Source organism: Buteo buteo, chromosome 10 (assembly GCF_964188355.1).
Source record: "Buteo buteo chromosome 10, bButBut1.hap1.1, whole genome shotgun sequence".
Classification (NCBI taxonomy): Eukaryota; Metazoa; Chordata; class Aves; order Accipitriformes; family Accipitridae; genus Buteo; species Buteo buteo.
Window position 1 is genome coordinate 43,602,773 of NC_134180.1, and position 26,314 is coordinate 43,629,086.

Sequence of the window (26,314 nt, forward strand, 5' to 3'; positions counted from 1 at the left end):
TGATATTTGGCTTTAGAATTGTATGTAACTTCGTGATATTTAATGATTTAAAAATTGTGACAACTGATATATAGGATCATTAAATGCAAGCAAACTAGCATGTTATCCTGCCTCCACTGAAATCAAAAGAAAATTTTCTATTATTTCCTTCAGCAGAGCAAAAGTTTTGTCAAAAAAACAGATTCTTCTGTTCTTATGCATATGACTATTCCTCTGAGAAACTTAATGCTTAAAATGAGCCTTTCTTGATACCTATCCCGTGCTGCCATAGGCATCAGAAAAGACTGAATTTTCCTTGAGATTTATACACGCCTATGTTCCAAGAATATGTTAATTTTCAGTATAACCACAGAAATACAAGTTTCCTTGGTAATGCAACATATGGCGTGTGAATACCATTTTGTTTCCAGTAATTATCATCCATACGCAGTAAAAATTAGGGGAAGGACTTTCTACATCTGTGTCTGATATACTGTCAGCAGTTTCATTGTTGAAATTAAGGTTGAGCATAAAAAATAAAATAATGTAGAAATCTCTGTAATATATTTGTTTAAAATTATTTGCTTAATTCTGTTAGATGATTTTCCGCATTACAATTGTGTGTTATAAAATACATTATGTATGGACCAGACCATAAAGTTAAACTTAACTCTAGTTTGTGTTGAAACTGTCCAAGTCCCAGAATCAAATCTTGGGTCTCTTGATTTTGGGTTTCAGGTTCCAGTGCTTTCCCATGTACAGGGAGTACTCTCCCATCAGTATGTCCCCACAGCAGTGTAGGTTTGTGCTTTTATCTGTACAGCTAGAGTCTGAAACTGTATTTCAGACAACACTTTAAGATCACTCAAGCTGGCATTCTTGCTAACAAAGGCAGCCTAGCTTCCCTTTGCTGTTCCTGCATCCATATACCCTGTCCTGTCCTAGGGTGGTTTTGTTCAGGTGTATGGTGATGTTGAGTACATAAGTGATACAGATGAAAGCAGCCTATCAGAAATATGGCGAATTTTCAGCTGGACATTTTCAGTGGCTGTTCCCTCTTGTTGCTGCACAACCAGCTGTAGTGGCATGCAGGAGGAGGCACAGAGTGGGCATAGGAGTGGGGAGCCAGCAGGACAGCGCTGGTTTGGGGCCTCCTGGGAGTTCAGGGAGTTGCAGCTGCAGGGTGCCTTCCCTGGCACATAAACCCAATCTGAGCTGGATCACTCTGCCTCCTTTTCAAACCTGTAATTGTGCTATGAGTTTGTGCTGAGGAAGCAGAAAACTAGTGTGTGTGAGGGGGGGTGTTTTGTTTTTCCCTTTTATTTGCCAAGTTACTTTTCAGCCAGGTCAGCTGCTGATTTCAGGCACATGACTTCATGTGTAATTACTGATTATGAGAGCTATTGCTGAGGTGAGGGAGGGAGGAGGTGGCTCACTGCTGGGAGGAGGCAGTGGAGGTCATAAGAGCAGGCAAGGTTTCCTGACCAAGCTGAGCTGGCAGCTGGATGCCACCAAAACAGCAGTTCGGCCCCACCTTCCTTTTTCCCCAGCGGCCCAGGTGTAAGAGAGGATTGGGATGTCCATTACGGAGGAAGGTAATTACATCCCCATGATGTGATGTTCCTTGGGGTGGAATGTGTCAGCTGGTGTCCTTCCCGTTGCCCCTTCAGTGCTGGCTGGTAACCCTGCATCTGCCCTTATGCTTGCTCAGGGCTCACTGGACAAGTCACTGAGCTGATTTATCTCACTGAAAATGGAAAAAGCTATCGTTCTTCTTGTTATGTTCATTTTATGACACTCCTCACGGTCCATTTGCTCACTATGGAGTCTGGCAAACACCAAAGCCAGCTAAAGGTAAACAGCGGCTGTGCACCAAAGCAGGTGTGAGGAGGGCAGGAGAACAGGACCTTTGCCTGTTGGGGTGGGAAGCTGTTCTCTCAAGTCAACCTGAAAAACTATGCAGTGGGTTGTGAGCATTGTAGAACTAGTGAGAGAGCACAGTCTAGACTAGGAGAGATAGGAACTGACTCAGGCTGTAGACCTTCAACCCTTAAACCTGATTGATTTGTCTCATGTACTTTTCTTGAGGAATTTGGGGAGTAAATTTTTCCTCCTTTGTTGATATCAATTCTGCCTGAGGTTAAATGTTGCCGTGCTGAGATGTCTTGATAATGCTTTTGTTACGGAACTTCCCACCTTAATGAAACTAAAAAGTTTCAATGTTTTGGCACCGAAGAGTTTGGACAAAGTTCAGATGCCATCTTAATGTTGGATTTTTAAATATTTTTTTTTTACGTTTCTGTTTTCCCATTTTGGCATTCATACTAACATTAAGGCAATATCCATTCTTTCTTTGAATGAGTCCACCATGTACATGCAAATAAGGAGCATACTTGGGCTCCACTTATTGCTAGGATCCTTTCCATGTTACCACAATAGTTTAGCCCTTCTACTCTTCCTACTTCAGATATGACAGAGGAGGTAGAGCATACCAGCTCTTTTCCTGGATAGCCCTTCAAGCCATTGGAAGAAGAGACAGACACGCAAGCACAGCAGAAAGGCGATTCTAGAGCCAAGGGGTCAGTGCATGTGCTTCACCCTATGGTGATGGGCTCCTGGGATGTGCATCAGCCTTTTCGCTCTCAGCATGTTACGAGACCTGCTGAGCCCTGGCCTCTGTGGGCTCCGCTGCTAAGGCAGGCGCATTCACACCAAACACTGCTGTTGCAGCCTTTTTGGCCTGAAAGCTCCAACCTTTGCACAAATCTGAGGAGCAGTTGTTCTTCCCTGTACTATATAACAAATGGGGATGGACTGTACATATGATAGCATATTCTTTCAGAATTTATCTGGTCGGTCTTTTATGACTTTCTCCTCCTGACACCAGAGAGGATTTCACATCCATTCTGGCAGCTGTCCAGTTGCTCATGCATCTTTGGACATTATTTTCCTTGCAGAGGGAACAGACTCTGTCACCGTGACTGTCAATCCATGCTGATCATCATGGATGTATAGTTTTACAAAGGGAACACAGTCTTCCACTGGGGATCTGTTCACTGCAGGTTCACCCTGATACCTCAGGGTCATCTTCTTCTACTTTGTCACATACCAAATTCCACCTCCAGTGTCTACAACTGTAAATGGTGCACCTGTGTATCCATTAGCCTCTTACATCATTGCCTTTATCCCAGTGATTTTCTCTGCTAGCAGCCAGGCTACTCAAGTGTTTATTACGAGATGCCCTTTTGCCACCAAAAATGTTCATTCTGGACACATTCCTCATGGCAAGGGGAGTGCACTCTGGCTCAAGGCATCTAGAGTACAGGGAACTTGCCTTGCCAGAGTGCATGGAAAACTTGCAGTCTGCTCTCTGAATGATCACGCACACATGGAGTGATCGACAACCGTGGTGTAGCATGTAAAGAGGAAAAGAGGAGCTCTCCCTCCCTTGCATTATCTGGAGCTTGTCTGGGTATGAAAGTCAGAAACATTTTGGGACATTTGGTCTAAAAATCCTGATAGGATGTCTTTCAGGAGGGAGGCAAATGTGACAGAGACCTCTCTGCCACTCAGGCTCATGGGAATCTCAAATTTTTGTGAGCTGACACATTTTGCTCAAAGGTGGGTCAGTGTTTGGAGTCCCTCTCTAGTGCATTTTTAATACTATGTTTTCGTCCACTACAGGCTTTCACTCGTGTTCCATGTCTTCTAAAGGCCCTCATCATTGTAAGGTGGACCTTGCTGATCTTAATTTACCAGAAGCTGGTTTAGTTGCAGGACTTTCTTCAAATATTCATTTTAGAATTCCATTTTAACCAGGGAATTAGACTCCAGCTTTTCTTTCCCATGCCATGCACTCTAAGACTGTATCTATACTTCTCATCTCCATAGCTGGGAGTCCTCTCTCCTTCTATCTTTACAGGTCCAAACCTTTACCACTCTGTTACAGGCTCTTCATCCCTAGGAAATGCAGTGTTTGGTTGTCTCTACGCAATAAAAGGCAATGATGGGTTGAATCCTGATTTGCTATCAGATTGCTAAAGTGGAGTCTAATGAGGGTTAGTGTACAACTGCCCAGAGCTTAGGTGGCTTCACCCTCTGCAGGCAGGGAAGTTTTGACTCCAGATGCTTGTAGTGCAGCTGCCTGGAGATTCATCCTTGCCTTTGCCAGGCATAACACTGTCTCCAGTGCTTCAAGAACAAATGCAGCATTTGATAAAGTACTTGCGTGAAAGGTATCGAGACCTCCACCACGTAATGAGTCATTGGGGGTAGCTGCTTGGATTCAGTCACTGTTAAGAGTACACATGGGATTCATTCAAAGAAAAAAAGATGTCTTACCAGTAACCGGTGTTCTTCACAATGTGTAGTCCACATATACATTTGTCTTCCATCTGCTTCTCCTCTCTCCTCAGAGTCCTTCCAGGTATGAGTCCTGTGATTGAGAGGTAGAATTGTTAGAATGTACATTTGGGCTACACTTCTCAAAGAGCATCGGTTACTGGTAAGTAACCTTTCTTTTAGTTTTAGATTGTTCTTAAAGAAGAGCTGAAAGATTCATCACCTTTCTGTATTTGCACTGCTTCTGCTTCTGTCCTGGGGTCAGAACTCAATTACTGCTCTGAATCTCACTCACAGAACTTAGACGAATAAAGGTCCTAAGATTACATGATCATTCAAAAAAAGACTGTTCTCTGCTGTACCTTTTCCTTTTCTGGTTAGATATTTAATTATACAATATTGCTCATTGCCGAAGAGGTAATTACTTCTGGCCATGTATATCCACGAGGGGTTTTGTGAACAGTATGTATGGATGGGTTAATATGATTCATGTTCTTTTAAACTTTCACACTCTGAAAACCCTATTATTATCAATTTGCTGAGAGTTACCTTAGAGAACTGGCACAAATAGCAACTATCTCAGGGCTTGACCGACTGGTAATGCTGCTTGTTATGATTAACTTCCAACATGTTTTGACGTGAATTTTTTATGTTTTGGTTGTTATTTGAAAATTCTTTCTGAATGTCACCAAATTATAATATATGCATTGATGAATCTAGAAAGTATTCCCTTAGGTGTTTGGTAAGCTCTTCGTATGTTATATTGCTCAAACTAATAATCAGTGGAAACTCTTCCTATACTCTGAGCTTGCTTACTTAGGGCAGAACAAAACCAAAATTTAGTACCTGGTACAAATATGTAGTAGAACGAACACAGATAATCCCTATAGCACTAAGAGATTTCTTTAATTTGGCTATCGCATTTTCAGGTCTTTTTACAAATCAGTTTAAGAGATTGCAAATTGAAGTTACTAGTCATTAAAAAATTGCACAGGAATGAAACCGTTGTTTGTTCAAGAAAGCATGCACAGCGGGTGGCTCCAAGTGTTAGAACCAGTGTAATTGCTCTGCAGACTCAGAGAGATTGCTTTCCCCCAGACTCCATGTGTCTGGATGCCATTCAGCCGATGCCTGAAGGAATGGGTGCAGGGTCTGTGGCTATATTTCTGTTAGTCCTATTCCCAGTTCTGGCTGCTGGCCTGCAGTTCCTCTGAAACAGTCGAACAGCACATTCCAGTAGAGAGATGGCCTCATGCAAAAGTTAGTTATTCAGGCTGAGTAAAATACCATCCATAGTAAGAATAAGTCATTTTGGTACAGCACAGTTTGCCTTTGAATTGTAAGTTAATTTAATTTGGCTATCTCCTTAATTAATTATCTATGCACCAATTAAAGTTTCATGTAGTCCTGTGAATATATTTTCCCTTAGATTTATAAAAACAATTACATATGTAATTTTCTGAACTGTCTAGTGAGAAGGTTCATCATTTAAGTATAAAAGAAAAGCTGTCTGTTGAATAGCACAGCCATAAACTCTACATTTCTTTGTGCTGATATCTGATTGCAGTCATGTATTAGATCAATGGGAGCAGTGCAGATTAATCACTTTTTTCAATTACTGATGAACAGTTTTCTCTTCAGAGGAGGGCAAATCCTTTACTGAGGATGATGTGAGGTAGTTCTTTGAAATCAGCAGAGTTATGCTGATTTATATCAAATAGGATCTGGCCTACAGTATGTAGACAATAGTCAACCTACAGCCATGCATAACTAATATTTGAGATCCTTTGTAGCTCTAATATACCCTTATTTTGGCTGATCAAGCTAGAAAAACATTTATGTATTTAGCTTTCATGGTTAAACTAATATAGTGTAAGTGATAATTATCATGGGCCTTGTTTTTAAAGTGGGTTTAATGCAAAATCACTTGGTAATTCAGTTCATGAAAGTCAGAGTGTTTACATGTGCATTGTTAGTACAGGTGAAGGAAAAGTGTTCTTACAGTACACAATTTAAAAAGCAGTCTTAAACTTGCAAGAACAAATTGCAATTAGAAAAAGAGGCTGAGGCTTATCTTGGTTGAAAATTTTCAAAAAAATTGTTTTGGGTGCCTCCATTCTTTGATCTCTAATTTGAGATCTTTTCTTTTAAAGACTCCTTAAAATTAGACCTTTTCAGATGTTTAAAAACATGTATCCAGGCTTATTGGCAAAGAAGAATTAAAAATAAAGAATTCTGAGTTTTGTTTTAATATGGAAATGGAAAACCGGCTTGGAGATCCCCTTGCCACACATCATTTCTGAAGCTTGCTTAGCACTTTTGCTTCTCCCTTTGATACACACTTCACAACTTGAGTGCATTGGAAACACCACCAGTAACCCTCTGCAGACAAAGGTTTCTGTATAGTTTTGAAACTTACGTTACAGGTAGCGAATCCTAAAGTGTAAAGAAATAAAGGTATCACTTGAAAAGCAAAAGTTCTTCTCTTTTTATAGAGGAAAAAAAGCTCTGAATAAAACATCTGGATAAACACTAAGAATCTTTATGTTAACTATTAAAGCTTAAACTTGTAACCTTAATTTATAAAGAATTTCATATACGGCACTATTCTACACTTTGGTATTCATTTTATGATAAGACAGGAATGAAAACTAAATTTTAGGTAGTTTAGGCACTCCTTACTTTCTTATGACGTTAATTTGAGGTTAAACATGCACACACATGTAAAACCACTCTAATCTATACAGGCATTTAATTGGAGATTATGTCATAGCACACTAGGTATGTGTATACATTCATGTCAATTTATTTCACTTTATAGATAATTCATTTTAGTTTAAGGTATTCTTATTAAAATCTTTAAAATGCGTTACTTGCAGTAAGTACACACTGCTTTCTGAAATAACGTGATTTTTAATGGTAATGACTTTGTGGCAAAAATACATCTGAAGTAATTCCATTATGGAAAATACACTTTCAAAGTGCTGCATAGAGGCAATGGTACAAAAGCTTATGAGGTGCTTATCTCCCAGAAATACAGATAGATTTTTAATAGGAAGAAGACTATAGGAGTATTGTTGGTTATTTGCTGTTAGAGGGGTGAAGGATTCTCCTGATGATGCCATGCAGGTGAGGTACCTGACAGCGGATTGCCTGTCTTATCTGAGGTGTGAGTGAATGTATCTGTAGGAGCCTTTCTTTCCACAGTATGGGATCGTCTGACTCTCTCAGAAAAGGGTTTTTCCTCTTTTCTTTTTGTTAAATTCCATTTAGCTTTTGTCTTTGTCGACAGTCCTTTGGTCAGTCCATTTCTTCCTACAGTCCTCCAGCACCTTAACCTTCTGTAACACAAAGATGGGAGAATATCAGTATGTGGTTAGGACAGCCCTCTCATGTTGGTACAGACTGAAAAGTAAAACTATGTTCAGGATTAGTTAGTGGGAAAGACATGAATGAAGTTTCCACAAGTGCGTAGTCATCATTTCCCCATTCCCACATTCAGGTCACTTTTAGGAAATGTGTTTACATGTATAATTAAAATGCTAATTTTTTTACTGTTTCATTTAATTTTGTCATTTACATTCACTATGAATATTTATATTATTTTAAGCTTTTTCCTAACATTTCTGCAAAAGTGAATTTTCAATAATCTTAGAGTATTTCTGTTCCAAAACTTAAATGTCCAATAAAAGGATTTCTGTTAGCTACACTGAAAACTGTTAGGTCTTTCCTGTAAGTCTCCCTGGGAATAAGATTTTCTCTGTTTTCTGTGTTATAAGCTGTAACTTTGGTTACTTTATAGCCAAGGCAAAATACCAGTATCTCCTTAGTACCTTTAGGGTATAATGTCAATAGTTTTAGATTCCAAATGTCACTCTTAATGTAGAATGCCCTTAATAAAATGTTATATTTTAGTAAAAAGTGAGAGAAAATAAAGATGCGAAGTTATAGCAATTTCAGTATGATCAAGATAAACATGCTACATACAGATCTTTAAAAGAAACTATTGTGAAAATGATTCCTGTTGTTCCAATATTATCATTTACAGACTGAAGAATTTACCATTCACTTTTACTAAACTTAAAGAACTTGCAGCTTTGTGGCTTTCTGACAACCAGGTAATGACTTTCAATACTCATATTTTCTTTAGTAACTAGGGGTCTTAGCAAGGATTGTAAATGAAACCTATAATTTAATACATGATTGTAGTAGAATTTTAGAAGTGTTTGCTCCCAGTCCAGGTTTATACTTTCATATCAAGGTATAGATTCTTCTGGCTGTCATTTATTAACTTGGAAAGATCACCTTTGCAGGATTTATTACTTGCATCTGGCTAAACTTCTATATCCTTACAAAAGTAGTAAATAAAGGCCAAAAGTATCAAGAGATTATTTTGTAAAGAGAAATTCAAGAGGTAAGACTTTGTTATCAAACTGATTAGTTTGTCCCATTCTTTACTCCATCTATGCCTCTGTTCTTGACATCTTCCTTTTCCCTTTTCCTCTCCATGCTTCCATTCCTGCATATTTTAAACTCCATTAAGTCAGTGGGAGTTTAAACATGCACAAGAACTCTTAGTCTTGTTTTGGAGAAAACTCTCATTTAAGTTCCTTTTAAATTTAAGTATGCCTTTCTTTGTTCCAAGGAGATTGATTTCACTACCTTATGTTCTTTAGGATTCTATTTTAAAACAAATTATCTAATGTGAACACTGAGAAATGTAACAGTTCAACCAGCATCTCAGCACTAAAATAAGTCTCGATCCTTTCCAGGATTGGTGGATAGAGTAATTTTGCACTTCCATAATTTAAATGGAGAAAAACTCATATGTACAAAGTTAGAAATGTTCGACATACCTAGCATTTTTTAATAATCTCAGTAAATTCTCATTATCTCATCTTTCTCCCTTTGCAATAATGCCTATGGTCAGATATTACACCTCTTTAACTGAAGTTGATGAACATAATTCTTCAGGGGCCAATTATCATGCTACTGTAAATTAATCCGTCCTTTTATCCATATGAAAAAGCCACAGCTGTCTGTCTGCAGGAGATCCTGTGCGTACGCCTGTGCTGAGCACTGCTGGTTGCGGAACTGCTCAGAGCAGAGCCTGTGCCTGTCCATGGGGTACAGCACGGCAGACAGGGCTGTTTCTTTGTCAAGATGTCAGATAAAATTCCTGCTGACTCCTGGCCAGTGTGTACCATTCAGCCGTGCTCTCAAATCATAGCAAAGCCAAATGCAATGCAGTCAAAAGATTTACATTGGTACATGCTTATTGCACTGCTCCTTAAATGTACTTTTTACTTCTATAGTTAAGCAAAAAATATTAAAGCTGAAGGGAGGGGAGACTAAGTGGGAGGGATAATAGAAAATTATGAGTACATTTTAATGTGTTAAATTAGGATTCTCATTTTTTTCACTCTAATTTCCACTAAAAAAAAATTACATGACTTCTCAGCCCAGCCACAGAACATACACTTCCTTTTAAATACACAATGTTTTTTCAGCATTTTGATTTTTCTGTGGTGTAGCATAGATTAATTTCTATTCTATGAACTATGACAGTCACTCCTACATGCTGCATTAGAGAAAAGCAATAATAAAAAATAATCAATTTAAGTAAAACACAACAGTAACATCTGAATATTCAGAGTGCCTCTATGTAAATTCTCCAGTATCTTTCACCAGGTTTACCCTCAGATGAACTAATAACTGTCGTGAACTTCCTCCTCGTTAGCTCTAGCTTAAAATAGATCACAGCCATAATGTGGGTGTTTTAACGGTGTAGTTGCAGCTCTGTTTTGTTGATCCTTTAGCTTCCTCACTGGTATGACTCTGAACATGCAGTCAGTATTTCTGATATTTAGTGTTCTTCTATTGATCCTGGTAGGAATTACAGGAATTACAGAAGTAAGGAGTGGGAGATGAGGCATTTCCACCAGACTAATACTTGGTTTAGTCCATAGAGAAGTTTACTTTCATACAGAACTTTAGTTAATCTTGTATTTTCTATTCATCATATGCTAAAATCCCATCTCAGTTAATACGCATGCTCTGAGTTAACAGTTCTTTGTCTTGCCTTTCCTGTGCAGTCCAAGGCTCTCATTCCACTGCAAACTGAGGCTCACCCAGAAACAAAGCAGAGAGTACTGACTAACTACATGTTTCCCCAGCAACCCCGCAGTGATGAAGGTAAAATGCCATCAGCAGTTCCTACAAAGGCAGGAACAGCGCTTGTTTAGCTAGTTGAGAAAGAAACAGAGGGAGGGAGAGGAAGATGTTTCAGATGTGGCTGTGTGCGAGCATCTATTCTGACATGTAAAGCCAGTAATGCACACATAACAGTCTGTATTTTGTCATACACGAAGGAATCCTGTTTACAAATCCATTATTATCAGGCCATCAGATTTACACTTTTTAAACTTTAAACACTTTTTTACTTTCAGAAGAATGGCTTTGTATAAACAATTTGAACCTGGAAATTGAGTGTGTGGGGGACAGAAATTCTAGGAAATACCTTGATGCTGTGTGCACAGGCTATTGGCCAGAGCCAGCTCAACCTGCAGAGACACTGGACACGTCTGTGAGAGCTGGGGGGTGGGCCAGCTCCTAGACATGTGAGATTCTGAGCTCTGAGCCTGACAGAGTTGAGGGTTTGGCTCCTCACATAGCTACGTTAAGTTAGAGAGTTTTCATACTCTCACTCTGCTCCAGATCTGCCCTGAAACCCCATTGCTTCTCATCACTCTCACTTCAGTTTTAATATTAAACTCTGTTTGTAGTGGTTTATCAGTTACTACTGTCATTGCCTGCCCCCCCAACAGTTTTAAAACAATAATCCAAGATTACAGGATCAACTAAGAACATGTCTTTTTCGATCATTTCCAATCTTCTGCTGGGTGCACTAATTCTTTCTTCTTGTGCATTGCTGTTTGCAATTTAACTGTAGATTTCCAGTCAGACAGTGATAGTTTTAACCCTACCTTATGGGAGGAGCAGAGACAGCAACGTATGACTGTTGCCTTTGAATTTGAAGAAAAAAAGGAAGAGGAGGAAAATGCAGGGAAAGTTAAGGTAAGTTCTATTTGATTTATTCTGGTATTCACATGTTATGGACAGGGTCCAATTTACAGATCTTGAATTGAACTATTTTTGTGTTCTAAATACCCAGAAAGTACTCGGCATCGTGTTTCAAGTAGAGCAGTTGAGGAAGAATAGCATATCTGTTCTCCCTGAAGTACACATTACCAATGTCTGCTTTTGCTATTGTTGTCTAGACAGCAAAACTTTGATTTCATAAGTCAGTTCAGGCCCATAACCCTAATGTCAGCTTCCTACTGTGTAAGGTGTTCTGTCACAAAGACAAAATTAACACAAAATATTGGGAGACTTAGAATTAATGACCAACCACCTAGTTCTTTAGAAATATTTAGAACACATAGGGGATTCCATATTCCTCTCAAAGTGGAAGTCAACGAGAGCTTTGCAGCTTCATGGAATTACACAGGAATGTGCAGTGGAGAGGGCATCTCTCATCAATTTTGTAACCTACCAAAAATGAAGATCAGAACATGAATATCCTCTCCCAGTTATGTGAAATTAATATAATTCCAGAGTTTTCAAGTGAGCCCTTAATCAGTTACATTGTTAGAAGGATAACGTCAGGACCATCTACGTTTATGTGCCATGGAAATTTCTATATCTTGAATAATATAAAGGAATTACCCCAGATCACACTTAAACACTGCAAATTTTTAACTGTGGTAGGATACCCAACGTAAAATGTATTGCCAGAGAGAAAAATCATGAGGAGATTTAAATAATATTTTACTTTTAAAATTAACAATATTATTATTAATAGCTATTTAACATTCCATTTAGATAATCTTGGAAATTTTGTATTTTTCTTTTTAATATTTTTCCCAATTAGGAATTTTCATCTAACTCTTGTAACCAGAGATAAGGGACTCTTCTGCTTTAGTAAAACAGAAAATGAAGTAAAAATCAATCTTTGCCTCACAATAAACAGATAAAACTGAAACTTTACCCCAGACAAATTGCAGGTTTATGGGTCATATACGGAAAACAGAGCATCAGGGAGACTTTTCTGTTGTTCCACCACTTCTTAGCAGAATTTTAACTGTGGGTAATATGGCTGTCCAAATGTGCAAAACAATTGAAATATTAACAGAGAAATAGGTATCAATTTCTAAGGTCATAGAAGAATTTAATTGTATTATAAGTTATTTGCAAGCATTAACTCTTGAAATGTAATATATTAATTATATCACTTAGCCATTTTGGTTTTAATATATTTCAGAACACTATGAATGGCTGAAACAAATGTTTCCTTTGAGTAAACTATTCTTGTAGAAAAAAATAAATCCTTCGTCCACTGAATGCTGTTCCTGTACTTCAGTTCAAATGCTGCCATCTGCTGTATGGAAAACGGGGAGGCAAACGCAGCCGAGACACAGTACCACATTTTCAGGTTTCTTAGAAACAGCACTTAACAAAAATAGCTGGCCTGTGCCCATGCTGTGAGCAGATGTCTCTGCATGGTGTGATCCCAGGCCCCGGCGCTCCGCACCAGAGCTGTTCAGGATGCAATGGATGCTCTGGTTGCAGTGCTTCTTACCTGGGCTATTTGCTCATCCCTGGCAGCTGCTGCCAAAGTCGTGGTCTGTGGAGCAGAGTCTGCATTCCCAGAGGTGTGCATTGGTCAGCTGCAGTCTCAGCCCAGTTGCAGCAGAACATGAGATGGGCAGCCTGCGGCCAGTCGTGCTGCCAGCGGACAAGTGGTTTGTACCATGTGGGTGATTCATATCCCACAGGGCTGCGCCTCTCCGTAATGTTTTGGCTTGGCCATCCGAAGGTCAAGACAGTCTTTACCCTTTGTATCACTGCTCTTTAGTTGTGGAAAAGTCCAACACTAAAATATATTTCCTGGAGCACTTTCTTACCTGTTCTCCCTCTCATCCGTAGAGAGTGGGTATAAACCAATATTGTAGTACATGAGTCTGTTTCTGCATGAGATTCCTCTATTCCCATATACAATCCAATGTTCCTCTCCTCCATAATGATCCTGACATCTTCTCATCAGACCAAAACACTAAATTTTGCAGCTGATGCTATAGTTGTTGCTTATATGGAGAATTATTAAATGAAAAGCTAAGCAGGGAGCTAGGAGCTGATCAGATACTTCCTCCAGTCTGTGTACCCTGAAGAGAGCATCTCTCCTCTCTTGTATCTCGCTGTGTGTACACGAGATACCCATAAATACCTGTAGCTTGTAAAAACTGAAAGCAGAGAAATAATACTGTTCAAACCTGGGAAATCTTGCCAGGCTGTGAAAGGAAAAGTTTTCCTACTGAAGGGGTGTGTGTGTTTTTTCCCTATCATGGAAAACGGCCTTTTTGCCCAAGCCATGAAATAATTAGCTCAAATTCAATTACTATTCAGAAGATAGAAATTCTTATTTGCATCCTTCTGGTATGTCTGTGCTCTTTCCCAGTAATGCCAATTCATCTCTACATATGACTGACCGTAAAAGTGCTGTAAAGAGTTATTTCACTGAACTGTTCACCAGGCTGTGTTTAGAGGCATGCCCGTGAACTAAAAGCTAACTGCTGGAACCTTCTGAGAACTTAGTGTGTGTCACTCCATCCATGTGTTGCAGTAGGTCTCAGGGAGGTTTTAACATGTATGTTTTTAGCAGTTTCACCAGACCTTTATAGGATGAATTTGAAGGTTAACCTAAATTATCAATAGGCAGTAACCACAAACATTGGTAGCATTTTATAAAAGCATACATAGTTTTCACTTTTTATCTTTCATAGTTAAAACTGAACTCTAAGCCAACTATATGTTAAAATAGATTTGGTAATTGAAATTGTTCAATAACTTCTTCCATCAAGAATTTTGAGCTTCGAAAATTCTCTTTTCAGGGTCATGCTACTTTTGATGTAGCCATAAAGATACAAGAATTGTATCAACAGGGAGTACAGTTTTCGTCCGTAATGATAAATCTAAATCAGTGGTGAAAATACCTGCATTCTAGCGGGTATCACCTATCACAGCTGCCAGTATATTTACTGTTTAATATTAATGCTCACAGTGATATGAAACTCTTGCTGAAATCCCTGTCTATGACTTGTGTATCTCATGAAAGTCTTTCAGTTAATTTTTCCTTGACTAGTACTTACTGAGGATTTGCTGTATGACTTGACTTTTAGCTGTTTGTCTGTAGACCTTACACTTAAATCATGGTCAGAATTTTGTGAAAAAGCAATTGCCTAATTAGGCCACATCTAAATACGATTTCTTTCAACCGTAAATCAACCAGAGCTTTAGTAATGCTTGACAGACTTTATTTTTTTTCTGTTGAAATTCTTTATTAACATATGACATCATAGTCATACATTTTAACGTTTTATGTTAAAGTCATGTCAGAATCTATTATCTGTAATGTTTATTCTATTGTGGTTCAGAATTGTATGCTAATATTTCATATAGTTTTATTTTCCAAATCAATCATGCTTTTGATTCTAAAATATTCCTATCAACAGACCATATTCATTTGAATACAAAATTACGTTTTTCCTACTCGTTAGGAATTTAAAATCCAACAGCTATAATAGTGAGCTATTAAAAGTAAACTTCCTTTGCTTTCCTCACATACCCAATGAGGTAAAAGCTTCTTTGTGGTAAGTGCTTCCAAATACTTTTCACGTGGTAAATGCGGAGTAATTTCAAATTTCACAGCCGCATAATCGGGAACAGTTATCCTGACATGCACAGCTTGCACTGGGAGCTGTAATTTACTCCGCTGAAGGATTTTATCGCATTTCCACCCCGAATTCAGGCCCAAAGAGAGTGGCAGGCTCAGCTAGCACCTTCTGCATTTCAGCTGAGGGCATTTGGTGGCTGTTACGTGCACCCAGCGGTGGGCTTGCTGCTCCGCAGGGCGTGCTTTCTGGTTCCCCTTGTGAATCCCAAGTTGGGCGCTTGAGCCACAACCATCTTTCACAGCTCGGACAATGGCGGTGGAATAGGGCAGGTTTGGAGCACGGAGGGCAGGAGACGCTCCGTGGAGGAGAGGGCCCTGTGCTGAGAGGGAAGCATCTGCCAGAGGCTGGGCTCAAGGGACAGACCTACAAGCTGCCCACACTCTGCACAGCCCAAGTGGCCTTGCCGAGGTCGTGCTTGGGATGCACACCAGTTTCCTCAGCATCTCTTCTCATGGTGTGGTGTGATGTTCAGCAGACAAAATGTGTAACACAGAGGGCGAGGTATAAGGAGAGGTCAGCACCATTTATGTCGTCTTTGCTGCTTGGATCGTTCCTGACGCGGTCATTTGCTGCACCATCTCCTCAGAGCAATTTGCTGGTAGTGTGAAGTCTTGCCAGATGATGGGGGGTGATGTCATCCATGAGCCTTCTCAGCCGCTCTTCCCCTTTCATACAACCCTGAGATTTTGTAGTATTGTTTTCAAACTAGGATTGCTTTGGGCTTGGGAAATAGAATGTTTCTCTACTTCTGAGTGATAAAAATTATAAACTTAAAATGTGGAGTTTTCTAGAAAATCTGTGGGTCGGTCTGTCAGCTAAAAGTACTGTTCAGTGTGACTTAGGGTGACTTTTCTGTAGTGGTTTGAGTCTGTTTTGCTGTATTTTCTGTATAAGAAAAGAGCAAGATAACTTGAGTGCATGTTTGTACATTATACATCTCAAAGAGCAAATAGGTCCCAGTAGATCAGATTCTGTGCTCAGCTGCCATAGATAATTCAGATTAATTCAGTACACTGAACATAGCTAAATTAATTCTCCATTTACACCAGTATTGTTCTGAAAAAGTGTGATTTAATATGTCAGTACTCTCAAGCAAAGTGTAGAATTAAAATACAATACTCTCACAGGGTAAAGGATAGGCTTATAGGGAACCATTCCCATCCATTATTTTATGTCACTGAAATTCCATTATAAGATGACATAGTATAACTGAGAGCAAATTTCGGTCCAAAAATCCATGAAGATAGCTGTATGTAACACATTACCTCAAATAGATGAATTAAAAATTTGAGGAATTTGCCCTTAGCCATAGTACTGTAATCATGGTTTTAGTTTGCATGCTGTTTTCATTTTGTATTTGTGCTTTAATTCTTTTTACGAATGTTCAGGTTGAAATAAATCTAAAACGTTATCCCACTCCATACCCTGAGGATTTAAAGAATATGGTAAAATCAGTTCAAAATCTGGTGGGCAAAACAAGCCATGGAGTACGGCCTGAGAACTCAACACCAACTGCGAACAGTGAACAAACTGTGAAAGAAAAGTATGAGCACAAGTGGCCCATGGCACCAAAGGAGATTTCAGTGGAGGTAATGTAAAAGGATCGTTGTTCCTCTCAAGAGTTCAAGATGGGGTTTTAACATAACTCCATCAAATGATGTTCTGCATCTGCTGTGAACTTCATACCTAATAGTTTCTAGTTTTATTCCGTAAAGTTAATTTAGTTTTATATTGAGTTGCTGGTTTTCCCAATACTAATGAGTTTATCAGACTGAATTTTTGGTTTTAAATCTACCTAAATCTGAATTTTGGTATCGATATATACAAGCACTCTCCTAAATTTTGATGATATGAGAGACTTGCATATTAGCAGGTGAATGGACCTGATCGTGATTTACATCTCAGACTTAAGTAAGTGTATTTCTGCATCAAGTATGTTAATGACAAATCAGTTTGTTCTGTCTGACCCTACTATGCATTAGATTCTGCTTCTTCTATTCACATGTCATGTAGTAGATTATAGCCAATTAACCTTGTCAAAAGTTAATTAAGTCAGCAGGAGTGGTTCTTCGACTGCAGGGAACTTTAGATCAGGCACCCCCTGAATAGCGACTTACAGTGAGGTGCAGAATCTAGCCCTTAGTATGTTTGCCAGAAGTGGATCAGTATGCATAGTAACAAAGTCTTCTATTCTAACATGAATACAGTCACTGAAAGGTGAATTCCTAAATACTGCAGTCTTGTGCAAAGCTGTTACAAATAGCTGAAGCTTGGCCTCAGAGGGCATCTACGCACTAACAACTTACTTTGTGCAGGCACAACTTATAAATAAGGGAAATGTCTTACCCTGGCAATATGTACTGATAGTTTATAAGCTCAGACAGGTCAACAAGAATACCAGCATTCTTGAAAATCTTTATGAAGTCTTAATGTTCAAAAGAAATAAATGAGGAAAAGAAAATTATCACATTATGTTTTCACTCCTTTGTTATTTAAACTTCATGATAAATTCATTGTCCTTAAAATATCCCTGTCTCTGACTAGTCATGTATGATGATTTTTTCTTACTCAATTTTCCATATCCTTAACACAGATTGGCTGTTCTTACATATTCAACAGTCACTGTATCTGCTCTGTCAGTACTGTGTGTTTTATTTAGAGTTAAACGTTTTCATTTAAAAAAAAAAAAACAAAAAAACAAGTTTTCTCTTAAGATGGCTTCAGAAGACTTCAAATCTAGTCACAGTTTCGATTAGTACTTCAAACTAAACTGTTCAAGTTAAATCAATCATTTTTTAATCTAAATCTGAAATCTTAAATTCCACCATTATTCCTTTTTACTCATTAAATTCTTCCTTACTGTGTAGGTCTGGCCTTTGAACCAACTTAGGTCTTGCGGAATGAGTATTGACATGTTCTGCTGTTGTTGCTGAATACATACAATTTATTTTGTATCATCTAGTTTTTGAACTTGAATACACTTAATAGCTTTCTGCGGGTTTTAATTATCTATACTGTGAACACACATATATTATCTATCTGGAATTTGAATCAATGTTGTCTGACAAAGACATTAGGTGTTTGGTCTTGTGGCGGTGTCTGGTGATGCAGGCTTCAGAAATAGGTGGCTCTACTGGGTTAGTTGCTGTTAAACTAAATGTTAAGTTGTTGAACTAAAATGCCAACATCCCAGTTAACCAAGCTACAGCAGAGAGTCCTGTGATTATGCAAAGCCCAGTGAAGCCTCCATTATGGAGGTGTAAGGAAAGAGTAAATGGCAGCAACACCATAAAATACTACAGTTGCTCTGAAATGTTTGTGTGACCACATACTGTGTTCTAACATAGAAAAAAATGAAGAAACATTTCATTCTTTGATAAAAATGCATTCACTTTTGCAACAGAAAAATAATCACATCTAGTTTTTCTGTGAATGTACATGAACAGTTAATTGCATGAGTATCACAAAAAGCATTCTATAAAAATAGTTGAATTGCTGAAGACCCTGTGGTAATTCCTGAAGTGCAATTAAATAATGTGATTGCAATTTCCTAGTTAATTTTCTACCACAAGCAACTGATGTGAGTGCACAACTATTTCCATCATATCAGTGAAGATATATTTTTCATCTTCCGTTATTATAGTAGTGAAGATGGTGGAACTTTTTCAGATTTTAATTTCCCTAGTATTTAGTCCAGACTAGTAACATAACTATCTTGTCAACTAAAGAAGAGAAAAAAAGTGTTCTTGTCATTCATACAAATACTGACACTGGGAAGATTTTATGGCTGTAAAGCAGGATGATGTGTACATTTTCCTCTCTTTGGCTTCCTGCGTGAAGATAAAGAAGAGGTATGGGAAACTGTAGAAAAAGTGTGAATGATTTTATGAATAATATTGGTACGATTTCAGTTGTAAGAGATTAAATAGAACAGAATTGAGCTCCATTTTCTTTTCGGATAATTAGGAAACATGATCTCAAGCCTCAAGTTAAAATACAGTTTGAAAACGCAGGTGTGTTCTGATATAGATTTAGACTGAAGACAGTTTCTAATAACAAAGTAATTTAATTTCAGGTGCAATGCTGACTTTTTCATCCTCAGAGGCCAGATAAGCTGGTTTCTTTTCTGATCTCTTTTGGGTTTTCTTGCAATTAATTTACACATGTCTCTTCACAAAACTGTTTCTAAATAATTAAAGGGAGCATCTAAAATGAATAAGAAGCTACATTTCAAATCCCCTGTATCATCCTCCACCTTCAGTTATAATAAGCAAACAATTCCTTAATTAATCATCAATTAAAATAAACCTTTTCGTTGTCCTAAGTGATTTGAAAGATGTGCATTTTGGACAGAAAGAAGTCTAGGATAACTTAGTGCATTGTGCAGCCTTTCCATGAGAAACAATGAGAAATACAACAAATCAGCAATTAAGACCTTTATAGTTAATATTCTTGATATGTATGGATTGACGAATAAACTGGAAATACTTCTGTATAACTCTCAGCTTTGGATTAAAAAAAAAAGTCTTTCCTAGTCCAGCCTACAGAATTCCATCCTCTGTGTTAATTTCTAGCAGGTTTATTAATACTGTGTAAAAAGGAGAGCTTGTTATTCTTTGAGTGGTCTGATGCAGATGCAGGTGCTAGTGCTAACAGCTAGAAAAATACCACCTCAGCTGTATTGGATCTTCTGAGACTTTCATTATCTCTGTCAAAATAAGACCTCAATCCTTTTAACTTCTGACTTTGGTACTGTGTGGGTTTGGGTTGGGGGGGGTGTTGGGGGTTAGAGAAGAGTGTTCTTTTTGTTTTGTTTTTCATGCAAGTTTCAGAGACTGTCTTAAAAGATCATCTTGCCTTTCCAGGAAAACTTACACACTTTTATGTCCCCCAGGATGCCTGGCTTCAATTGATTCAGTTGACGTGTCTGTTGTAGGAGCTCTTTTCCACTAATGAGATGCACAATGACAGTCTCCTGATTGGGAGAGGAATATATGCTAAAGGTCTTTGGTTTGTATCTGCTTCAAGCCCATATCTTGATAAGCTCTTTGCAACAGAATTACCTATATTTTACCATGAGTCAGAAATATCTTCATTAAAGAGTTTTTGGTTTCTCCATGGCACAGAAGATCTTTACTGAGGTATTGACCTTGGTACCTTCTTGTCAAAGGAGAAAGGAGGTAATGATTTACTCATCTGGAGGTCTGACTCACAAGAGACCTTTCTTCAGATAGGATGTCAAATGTCTTAAAGTTCATTTTGAGTTACTTTGACTTCTGCCTGACCTTATCTAAGTGTCTGGATTGGAGGGGCATTATTCAGGGCTGCCTCCAAGATAAAACCTACCTTCTATAATATCTGCCCTGGATGTGGCTTGACCCTTGGAGGCTACTGCTCTGTCTGTCCCCACCTGCATGAGGACTCAGGAGGTGCAGTATTACATGTCTGGACATGGCACTCTGTACAATCTCATATACACGGGGCATATAAGCCTGGTTTATGTTTGATGGACCATGAAGGGACTTTTTTGCAAAAGGCCTGAGACTCTCTCTGTTGGCAGCAACCTTGGTGAGATGTATGCAATTGGGTGCATATCCATCTAGATAGAGAGCAACAGAAGCTTGTTTCCTCCAGAGATGGGAGAGCACAGAGAGTGCAATTCACGTATCAGGGTGTCGTAACTCAGGGCAGTACTGAGACTTCTGTCCTCGCATGGAAGACCATGTACAGAGCTGGACAAGAGCCTCTCCATGGTTTATAACTGAGGATGATGTTAGAAGGTCTCCCAGCCTCTGCAGTACACGTCTGACGACTGGTTGGATAAGGATCTGCAGTATATCTTTGCAGAATCCTGACCATGTCAGCTAACAGGCTTAATCATATGAGATTAAACTACTCAAAATGGAAATTTTCATTCTAAAATACATCTTTGTAGACTGGGGATCTGTAACTTTGATTTCTTTGGTGATAGGTAGTTCTGGTCAGTTCTTGGACGCATCCCCTTGGCTGTGTTTCTGAGCTCCTGAATAGGCAAGGTTAATGTGTGCATTCCTTCAACTGCTTGCCCGTCCACTGGACTGCAAGGCAAAGAGACACATGGCAGAAACAATTATTATGCCCTACTTGCAGATGACAACTTTTTTCCAGGATCTACTACGTCTTTCTGGGTGGAGTCCCAAAAACTACCTCTGCCCCACGCTGTTCCTCATGTACTTATGTCTGCTTTTAAAGCTTGATCATATGTCTGAGATTGCCTGCTGGAACTGAAAAGGTGAGAGCTCATTTCATTAGTGCCGTAACGTTGTGCTGGCTGCTGTATCACTTCTGCAGGTAGGAACTGTATTGGCTTTCCTTCATTCTCCCATTTTCAGATTCCGTATCTGCATTCAGAAGTTTTCCTTCCACTGGTTCAGTTATATCTTGTATTAACATCCTGTTTCAGACAATGTTCAGATCTAACAGCTACTGAAACTGGCCTTTCTGGAAGCTGCCACTGCAGCCAGAAGAGTGAGAGAGATTTAGAAAGATCCTCCACCCTGCTTTCTTCTGGAATAATCCCATGTTTTGGGGTGACTCTTAGTGCATTCCTGGATTGGTGGCTGAATTTTGTTTAGAATAGTCTGCTAATTGCTAGCTTAGACAGCAAAATATTCAGAGCTGTGACTGCCTTTTACATGCTGAGCTTCAGATATAATTTGTTTTGTGATTTTGTCTGGAGAAGACTATTTAGTGGGACTTTGAAACTATCGACATACAGGGCTGAGAGGTGGAAGTACTGCCATTTTCTGTGCAGAGACTGTAACGTGGATAGGTGGCTCAGTGAGGCTTTGTTACAAAACCACACCACTAACTGTGGCTCTCAGGAAAGAAGCCTATGCCTCAGGTAGTCTTGTTTGTATCTAGGGATATTCTGATAGCTGTCTGGTTGCATTTGTTCCTAGACTTTGTGTGATCTCCTTTTTTTTTTTCATTAAAGTTTTAGTAAAATCTGGACTGAGTAACATTTGCCTTAATCCCTTTATTTCTGTGCTTCTCCAGTTCTTTATAGCCAGTTTGTCATTCTTCAGATTGACCTAGCCTTCTCCAGCTTAGAAGTGCTGCCAACCCTCTATGTATACATAGTTGTTCCTCTGGAATAGATCTATCATTGATGGTCACGCATTCCTCTGCCTTGTGTGTGCTGTGTCTGCCCAGAGTCCCGGTCTGCTCTATTCGGAGGTTTTATATTCTTTGCAAGCAGGCTCTAGGAGTTAGGTTATTTTAAAAATTTTCTCCCTCCAGATTATAATTTAATGTTCTTATGTTGTCAGCATGAATAATTGGTGATATTTTTCTTTCCTACTTATTTTAATGGGTTTTACCATGTATTTTCTCTTGGGAAACAGCTCACCATATTCTTCTGTCCTCTACCTATATCTTTCTCTGGTTAGTCCTGAGGAATAAGTTCTGACACAACACAATTGCATTTATCTCTTCCCTTTGTTCTTGCAATTGGTCCTATTAATAATACTTTTTTTTTCCTATTAGTTACCTTTTTGTTCTTGGGCTTTTAAGAAAAAAGGACCTATTAAACAGAATAGAATTAAATGGAATATAACTTTGGTTTTTTACAATATATTTCACTCTCATGGCATATTCACAAATGCCAGACTAGTTCTTTCAAAAGTGTATTGATTTTTGTTGGAATAGCTGGACTAGGGGCTAAAAAGAAAAAAAGAATATAACATAGAAAACTTCATGTAACATGCACCTGACAAAAACCTGTGTTCATCATTCTGTCAAAAATGGAACTGCTGGTTCTTCCTATCTCACAGCAAGTAGTTTTATTTTAAGCATATAAATTTTGGAAGTTTCATGGCACAATATTGGGATTCTAGGTTCAAGATAGAGAAAATAAAGAATTCCAAAAGAGTCACCTGTCTGATACAGACAACACTCAGAAATCAACTCTGGAAATCCCAGACAGGAAGGAGAAAGAGGAGCATACAAAAAGCTCAGAGGTACAAGAAGAAACTTAACATGCACCATGCTTCAAAGGTGGAGAATTTCACACTCTGCGAATGCTATGCACTTTTTGATTTCTCAAAAAATGGTTTTGCATAAGTTTGTTACACCGCACTAGAAGATGATTGTGCTGCACTGGAAAAATGCTGTTGCACTATTGTTAGCTTCAAGTTGTATGTACATCACTACTGCTATGTGAGAACTACCATACACGACAAGGGATGTCTGCATGTGAAAGTAGTTTAAAGTCTTGAATATATTACACCATGTAAGAATCAGTATGTAGCTATATTTGCTTAAATGTTAGCGCCGAGGGGGTTAATTAAAGGGGTTGTGAAGATACCTGTTCTTTGCTGTTCTGGTATAGTACTACCTCCTGTAGAACACCAAATGCAGAAGGGTTTTAATATCTGTTGTACAAATATATTCTTCAAGGATAAATCACATGGCAAATGCTTCTACAAATGTCTGTTTCCACTGTTAGTACAAAAAGTAGTTAATGGAGAGTAAACCTCTGAAAATTTTGTCCTTATAAGTAAAAGCAAGTAAATTTTAAAAATATTGTAGCATTTTACATTTTAAGAATGTGGTTTTGGTTTTGGTACTCCCATTTTAAATAGTTTCTCTAAATATTACATCTCTCTCCTTTATTGACTTCACTCTGCAAAATCACTGGAGTACCTTTAACAACAAAATGTCAGGGTACACAGATCCTCATAGTGTCTCCATTAGTGTAAGTTCCCTCCTCAATATATTTCTCCTAACCATTTCCTTCCTCATTTATACTACTAATTATTGATTTTCTCTTAATACCTCTCCAAAGCTTCCTCTTTTTTGCTAGATACTCTCCTTCTCCAGTTTCCATCCTCTTCACGAAATCACAGCTCATCCTCTCACTTCTGAGATGATGCGTGTTTCTGTACCCCTCCCCACAAGGATCTTGACTGGCCTTGGCACAACTTTCCAGTGTTGCCATGCCCATCTCCCCCAGTTCCCTTTCCATTACATTTCCCTGAGCCCGTGCACCAACATCCACAAAGTGGCTTTCCCATATTGCTCGTTCTTCCAGCTCCCTTTCCTTAAGTCCCCTCCTGAGGGCAGGGTTACCAGTATCATTCCTCCAGTAAGTGTCATCCCCTACCCTATCTCCCCAAGACTCCTATCTTCAGGTCAGCATCTTTCTCATTTGTGAATTTCTTCCAGGGATGTGAAATGCCATGGATTCCCTGTTTGTGGCTTCATTCCCTTCTAACTATCCTATGAGCCTAATTTAAATGCCCTAATTTAAAATAGCTCTTTCTAAGACTACATCTCACTGTCTTTCCACTTTTTAACTCGTGTTATTTTCAGTATATGTCCTGTTGCCGGCTAGAACAGCAAAGCAGTTTTGCAGGGCAGTCTTTGAAGGTCAAGATTTGCTGAACTCTCAATGAGAGGTTTATGAAATCTGAATCATTTTAATTTAGCAAAAAATTCTTTAGAGACAAAGTCATATTAATTAAATATAGCTATATGGACAGTTGAATCTGTCAAAGGACTAGTGCTATGAATAAATGAATGAGGAATACTTACTCCTGAAATAAGAAGTAATTGTTTACTCTACATTTTTATTTATTTCTACTGGTAGCTTGCATTTTTGTGACCTTCATCAAAAATGTTTACATGGCCTTGATGTATCGTGCAAGTTCCATCTGTTTTGTCCACATTTTCAGAATGAACACATCAACATAATTTTTATAAGTATTTATGTAGGACTAATTAGAATTTTCAGCTGACAAATCAGCATGATTAGACACGCTACCTGTATGGTGGGGTTTTTGTGTGTTGTCACATTCATGGAAAGAAGGCGGTGAAATGTTTGTTCGTTGCAGTTTGAAGTGAATTCTGTTTCCTATGTTTACTCTACATTATTATATTCCTCAGGATGCCTTTGGACATCCTGCCAGTGAGATGAGGATAGGGGAACTTCGTCCTTCCATGCCAGAGACTCCGTTGTACCCACCCAAACTTGTTCTTCTGGGTAAAGACAAGAAAGGTACTAACTTGACTTACAACCTTTTAGATGAAAGCATATGTAATGTACACAGATAGACACATTACTTAAGATGTTCTACACTTCAGTCTGATTTTGAAACATATTACATGCATATTTGTGCACATGTATATATATCCATAGTATCAATTTAAAAATGTATTTTTCTGGAGTTTAGTTTTCAAATACCGTGTCCTGAAAACATTTGCTGTGTTTTGTTTTCAGAATCGACAGATGAGTCTGAAGCAGATAAGATCCATTGTCTGAATAACAGCGTTTCCTCAGGCACTTACTCAGACTATTCCCCTTCCCAGGCTTCCTCAGGGTCCTCCAACGCGCATGTTAAAATGGGGTCCTTGCAGACAACGGCTAAAGAAGCAGTGAATAACTCTTTGTGGGGGAACAGGTGTGATCGTCTTTCTTAACATAGCTTCTGGTTGCTTTTTGTTTTATGTTGTCATATGCATTCAAAGTGATCGTATGCTATCTGTTAAGGCATTCAATTAAAAAAATACAACATTTTTACTCCAGTTTTGCAGAGGTGTACATAGCTATTCAAAGCCTAGGCTGTGCAAAGTTGGCCACCCATTCGTACTCTATAAATGTCTGTAATTCTACAGCTGGTTTTTCGGCTATGTGCTATAACCATGCATTAAAAGCGCCTAGTAATTGAAATGCAATAATTCTGCTCTGCATGGCCCTGAGCTGCAGCTGGCTGTAGTTTAGCATAGATAGCAGAGTGTTATGTCTCTCATATTATTGCTGTCCTGAGCCTCACTCTGCCCTGGACCTCCAAGAACAACACAGTTCTTTTGGAATTTGTAATTCATGCTAGCCATCAGCAACCTGAAAACACTCTTGCACCATACCAGGAACACCTTGCCCTGTCTATTCCTGCCATAAGTCACCTAACGTAGTTCCATCCACAGGCTCTTCCCCATTAAAAAGAAGCTGGAGCCTGCTCACTGGAGATGCATAAAATCTTGGTGGTGAGAACATGCACAAACTGAATCTGGTATTTTTGTTTAAAAAAAACCCAATGTAACTGTAAAGAAGCTTCCCTTGCACTCATAAAATATTATTTTTAAAGCAGGCAAATATGTTCAGCTGGATTTATATGAACATGACATTGAGCCACCCTGGACTTTTGACTGACTTCTCAGTT

At 38.6% G+C, this 26,314-nt stretch overlaps 1 protein-coding gene across 2 annotated transcripts in view; it reads left to right on the plus strand.

The window, feature by feature from the left end:
- The window catches only part of LRRC7 (leucine rich repeat containing 7), a 176,054-nt gene that overhangs the window by 125,987 nt on the left and 23,753 nt on the right, over positions 1–26,314 (plus strand). Inside the window, exons 12-18 of one of the 2 annotated variants that reach the window (XM_075037364.1) lie at positions 8,369–8,438; positions 10,416–10,515; positions 11,273–11,397; positions 16,502–16,702; positions 22,991–23,113; positions 25,041–25,152; positions 25,375–25,555. In XM_075037364.1, coding sequence (XP_074893465.1) covers positions 8,369–8,438; positions 10,416–10,515; positions 11,273–11,397; positions 16,502–16,702; positions 22,991–23,113; positions 25,041–25,152; positions 25,375–25,555 — 912 coding nt within the window. The remainder of the gene's footprint in view (positions 1–8,368; positions 8,439–10,415; positions 10,516–11,272; positions 11,398–16,501; positions 16,703–22,990; positions 23,114–25,040; positions 25,153–25,374; positions 25,556–26,314) is intronic. The other variant, XM_075037363.1, reaches the window with a different exon arrangement.